Below are 6,000 nucleotides of genomic sequence, written 5' to 3' on the forward strand. Positions count from 1 at the left end.
GAAGACAATCTATTTTATTTAATGTTGGTTTAATCTGTAGCATAAAATGAGTTTCCTTGAGATTCTTGTACCCTTGTATAAGATCTGAATATTGTCCAGAAATAGGCATCAAATATACAAAGATAACTTGCCTTTTCTTTTTCTCCCACTGGCTGTTGTCTTATTACCCACTCTCACATGCATACCTGAGTAGAACAGAAAGGAAGAGACAACAACCACCCAAACTTCAGACAACTTAAGAAAAAGAAATGGAGGTTTGGATATCGTTTTTGTGGGGAAGAATAATGAGTAATCAACTTTGCATAGGAGATTTCAACAATAGGAACAAAATAATGAGGTCATCCAAGAAGGTGGATAATTGACTGAGGATTGTAAATCAGGAATGCACTGTCAGTGGGGAATTATAACCGGTCTCCTACTCCTTGAGTGGGATGAGAGTAATTAACTCATTTATTTAACCAGCTGTGAAGCTCAGCCACCTATTTGCTCACTTCCAGCTGAGTGTTAGTATCTCTGCCTTACAGGGAACGAGGGAGCGGAGAGGGGGTAAGGAGCCGATGGGCCAGACAGACACACTGGAGCAAGGCAGACTCCAGATTGTCCCTCGCTGGCAGCTCTCCTGACTTACAGGGTCTTCTCCAAACCACAGACCTCACTTGTGGGGCAAGAAAAATAAAAGCCGATGACCTTCCTCTTTACCTCACAAGCCTCCCACACAAAGGAAGATCCTTTAAACGCAGACTAAGCAGACAGTTACAGAAGTGGTGTGAAGGATGGAGCTGCCCTGTGGCTCAGTGGCCTCAACTGCCTTGCCCCCCTCCCTCCTGCTGCCACAGTGGGGGCCCAGGCTATGAAACTGCAGATGCCCCTGGGAGAGGATAGATTAAGTTATTGTTATTAATCTCTAACTCACTTGCAAGTTTTCCTCCAGCCTGATGATACAGCATAGTCAAAGAAAATATTCGATTTACATTTAATATAATGCTCATGGATTTGGGTTTATTTGCATCACAGATATAGTTGGGGAGGGCAACAAGCATAAAGTGTATTTGGCATTTATTTCAGAATTAAATATATATTTATATTTTGTAATAAATATAAATTTATTTTGTAATAAACATAAATATAAATTTATTAAACAGATTAGACTACATATATTTATTCTATAGTTCTATATCCTGAGCTCATGGGTGACTGGTTATTAAAGAGAATGATACTGTCCAAACAGTTAAGCATGGTGCCTGGCACATGGACAATACCCAATAAATAGTATTATGAGTGCTAAAGTATCAACTATAAAGCAAATTTTTCTGTTCATTTCCCTTTTGAGGACTCCTAAAAATATCTAATTGGCCATCAACCTGGTAAAGATGCCTGCTATATAGAACTTTCAGCACTGAGAATCTGGGATTACAAAGTGATGGATAAACAAGACATACAGGCACCACTGGATTCATACAACTCACTGAAGACTAGCTCCCTGAAGACACAGACCATCTAAGAGGACCATTTGCTATATGTTCTATACAGAGAGGTCCTTTCTCATCTCTCTCCAGGGACACTGACATTATGGAAGTGGATATTTACATCTGTCAGTGTAGATGGACCCAGTTTCCCTTTTACCAGATCATATCCTGGGTTCCACACCTATAATTACATCTGGCCCCAGGGCCCCAATTCAGTACTCCTACAATGCCAAGGACCAGACAGGGACAGCCACAGGGAGAGTCTACACTGGCTCTGGGTGTAGGAGAGGCAGGCAGAGGAGGGAGAGCTCAGGGCCCTGCCGGCTCACAGATGGGGGAATGATGATGAGGCCAATGAATTGGGAATCACAAAAAGGATCAAGTCATCTATGACTCTCCCTTCTGACCCTAACCCACAAGAAAAAACTGCTGCCTAAGGTAGAAATGTTCCTCTATGGCCCCAGGGAATTGGAAAATAGTCACATCGGTCGTGCTCATTAAAGCAGCAGAAGAAATCTCAAATTGTCAAGACAACTGACATGAGGCCAGGAAATTGTGGTCTTTGTGCTTGGGGAAAGGATGCTATTCAAGCAGGGGCAGGTGAATCCAAGTGCTTCCCGGACCTGCAGGACTTCTTAAATTCCACCACATTCGCACGGCACCTACCTGTCTGCTAGGTAGCCGATACTCACAGCACCGATAAAAAATCCTACATTCACAGCCGACTGAAACAGGTCCAGCATCCAGGAATCAGCACACACTAGGTTAAACTACAGAGAGGCAAAAGGTTTCCCAGGTCAGGAGAGAAAACAACATCCTATTAGACACAACTCAACCCAGGGAAACTCACTGAATATTCCTTGCGTTGAACTGATGTGGCTGAATGGCATGGCAATAAACCAACTGTTTCTTGCTTATATGAATTTTCTTTACACAACTGGAAGACTTGTCCCATAATCTATTTAGCATTCCCTCTGGAAGTATGTCATTAAGCCAAATTCTGTTGTTGGCTAAATCAGCTGAAATCAGGTTTCCCTTTCTTTTTAAATATATATATTTTTAAAAGATTTTATTTATTTGAGAGAGAGAGAGAAGGGGGGGCAGAGGCAGAGGGACAAGCAGACTCCCCACTGAGCAGGGAGCCCGATGTGGGCTCTATCCCAGGACCCCGGGATCATGAGCCAAGTGGAAGGCAGACGCTTAACCCACTAAGCCACCCAGTGCACCCCGCTACTTTCCTTTCTAGCTTTAATACACAGAAACAAATGGGTGTGTAAATAGGATATAAATGCTGCCCTAAGGAAGGTGGGCTGTTTAGCTTCTCTTTGCTGTCTCTTTAACAGTAGGGGAAGCAGGAATGTCTTTGTAGGCTGTTACATTTGCTCTCATTTGGAACAAGAGGCAATGTTGAAGGAAGAACAGGTGCTGGCCTGGAAGTTGGGGTATCTGATTTCCAGAGCGAACTGCTAACTCTCTCACTCTGTGGCCTTGGGCAAAATTTTTCTCAGTTCTGGGCCTCAGCTTCCTCATCTCTGTATGAAGGGATGAGATTAAGCCATGCTCTATAGCCTCTTAAAATTGTACGGTGTTATATCTATGACCTGGATCTATGGTTTCATGTAACTATTAGACCATTGAAGAAAAGCTCCTCTGCCTAAAAGTCTGTTCATACAGAATGTCTTCACATTATCCAAGCCGTCCTTTTCTTTTTTTTTTTTAAAGATTTTATTTATTCATTCGACAGAGAGACAGAGAGAGAGAGGGAACACAAGCAGGGAAGTGGGAGAGGGAGAAGCAGGCTTCCCACAGAGCAGGGAGCCCGATGCGGGGCTCGATCCCAGGACCCCGGGATCACGACCTGAGCCAAAGGCAGACGCCTAACCGACTGAGCCACTCAGGCGCCCCCCAAGCCGTCCTTTTAAATTAAGCCAGGCAGCTGGCTGTCTCTGGAGTTTTAGAATAATTGCATCCTCCCATTTTGCTTTGTCCCGAATAAAAGCAGGTCTCCACTTTTTTTTGTTTTGTTTTGTTTTCTCTATATTCATTAAGATGAGTCTTCATAATTAATTAGATGCTAATGTCGGAGTTTTTAAGAAAGGAATAGTGCCTTAAGAAAAGCTCCAGCCCCAGAAGGTTTTATGCAAATGTTTTTAGCAAATCAAAGAGAGAAAAACAGCCATCAAGAGAAAAACATATCCTATCACAGTGAGGCAACGTTCAGGTGAGTTCCATGAGCTCCCAGCTGTCCATCTGTTATACAGCTGCCAGAATGGAGGGCTTTCAGGAAAAAAGAGGAGGCTTGAAAATTTTCCTTTTCCTGGAATTATTTCCAGGAATCTGCTATGCTTTTGCTTGTTTCTTACCACTGAAACTTGCGTGCATTGGAATCATTCTTGTCAGAATTTGATGAGGTTTAACTACTTCACTCATATTCCAGACAAATAAGAGGCTGCATGTTTTTGTTGGAAACTAGGACTTTATAAGATTCTCTGAGTCCAAAGAGCATGTCCAGACAGTGTAAGAACTGGGCCTTACTGGCTTCTTCCTTAAGAAAAGCTACTCTATTGGCTTTTTCCTAATGCAAGTCTTGCACTCACTTACCTCGGTCACGATGGACGAGCCCCGCGTGTCGTACACCCAGCCGTGGCGACAGGGCCCCAGCGGCAGGTGGCTCCTGTTGGTGGCCAGGCCTGCCAGCGGGTCCACGCAGCTGAGGGCGCTCCGGTTCCAGTCCACCTCGTAGCCGCGGCACTGGCGGGGGAAGGCCTCGCCCATGGCCCCCGGGCCGGGCACCGTGTAGTTCAGCTCGTCCGCCAGGCTCCAGCCGCATCGCCGGCTCAGCTCGGCCACCCCGGGGCTCAGGCAGCGGTGATCCGGGGTGAAGCCCAGGAAGACGATGCCCACGTAGATGGGGGTGAATGCTGCAGAGAGTAGAGCTAAGAGGAAAAACGTCTGTTTCTGGAAGAAGTCAAATTCCCCTATGTGCTCTAGAATGTCATCCATGGTTGGCATTATTACGAGAGGCGGGAGGAGTCCCGATGCTTTTCCCTGTGCTGGGTACGGGTGTCCCTGAGCCAGGCCGTGGCCAGCTCAGCACAGCTCTTGACCAAGAGTCAAAGGGAGGGAGGGAGTTGACTTTAGAAAGGGACCAGCCTTTGATCCAGACCTTTACTTGCTCGGGCTAATTTCCAACCATGCCCTCCTCCGGGGGATGTGTGTCCTGCTGATCTCCTGCAATGCCCGGAGCAAGGAACAGGGCCAGATGTTGTGTTCGTTGTAACCCCGCTCTCGGCAAATTTGTGCGAACTCACACCAGCACCGCAAACAAGCCGTCCTCTGTATCACACAGGGAGAAATCGGAGAGCGTTCACGTATCGCAGACCTGTTAATCTCTCCCTGGTTAACTCAGTGTCCAGGAAACTAATATATTCGTATCTCACCCACGCAGCCAACCTTTTCTCTAAGGTGCTACAGAGAACGCACACGCATTTGGCTTTGCTGCCCAGTGTAACGTGAATCATGGTCTTGGGTCAGAGCTCTTGTCTGGATTCAAAACGGTTTGCAAATTCTACCCCTGGCCTCATTCTACAAACAACAGCAAGTTTTTACATTGGGGATCCCATGTTGTGGCCGCTTGTTTTGATTTTTTTTTCTAGATTTCGTAATTCTGCTTTTTAAAGACTTTAAAGAATGCCAATCTGGCATTCTTGCTTTACAACCCTGAAGTGTCCTTCCTTGACCCATTTGTGAGGAAAGAAGAAAATGTTCACCCCGCACGTACAGGTCAAGTGAAAATGCAGGCAGGAGTATCTTCATTCTTCTTTGGTCCTAGATATTTCTGCCCGTGGTCAGAGATGCCCCTTTAGAATGGGGTTGGGTGCATCTAAACACAAGACAAACAGCCCGTCTTTCCTGGTGTGCAAAAGGATCCTTACTACAGCGGGAAGCTGCCCCATAGAGAAGGTGACCTGTGGATATACCTGCAAATTAAAATACCAGAAATTTAATCCCGTTTTCTTTCTTCCTTTTCTTCCATTGACCAGCCAGTGGGTAGGATAGCCCGGGTCTAAAAGTAGTCGCTCCTAAGGATCCTCTTCCTTGCTGCAGCTTCAAGCCCCTTATTTTCTTGAAAAAGCAAGAAGCAGGTGCCTGTTGGTCTCCTGTCAACCTCTTTTGCACCTTCATTGGCTCACAGGGGTGCTCTGCTTAGTGGCATCAAGCTGGGAGGATCTCTGTGTCCCCCGGCCCCAGTTTGCCACTGGCTAAGGGAGTGGGTTCAGACTCTGTAGAACCAAGAGTTTGGGGGAGTATTTCTGGCACAAAGGTATAATGACAAAGCTTATCCACAATTACACCCACTGGCTATGCTATAGAAAACAAAACAAAACCAACAAGAAATGGATGACATATCCAAGGCCAGGGGTAGGCTGCAGGGAGCAGGGATCTCATCTTCTGGAAACACCAGACTTCTGAAAAGTTGTGGCTCATTCTGTGGCCATTATAGGTGCCAGGAAGCATTTATTAGAGATGAGGC

General features: G+C 45.8%; 1 protein-coding gene across 1 annotated transcript in view; it reads right to left on the minus strand.

Annotated features, from left to right (window-relative positions):
• Positions 1-4,518, minus strand: part of LOC118001916 (solute carrier family 22 member 2) — a 29,880-nt gene extending 25,362 nt beyond the window's left edge. Inside the window, exons 1-2 of the mRNA XM_034992100.1 lie at positions 4,068-4,518; positions 2,133-2,236 (exon numbers count right to left, since the gene is read on the minus strand). Coding sequence (XP_034847991.1) covers positions 2,133-2,236; positions 4,068-4,478 — 515 coding nt within the window. The 5' untranslated portion in view covers positions 4,479-4,518. The remainder of the gene's footprint in view (positions 1-2,132; positions 2,237-4,067) is intronic.
• Between the last annotated feature and the right edge of the window lie 1,482 nt (positions 4,519-6,000).

Source organism: Mirounga leonina, unplaced genomic scaffold (genome assembly GCF_011800145.1).
Source record: "Mirounga leonina isolate KUSES-001 unplaced genomic scaffold, KU_Mleo_1.0 Mir_55, whole genome shotgun sequence".
Classification (NCBI taxonomy): Eukaryota; Metazoa; Chordata; class Mammalia; order Carnivora; family Phocidae; genus Mirounga; species Mirounga leonina.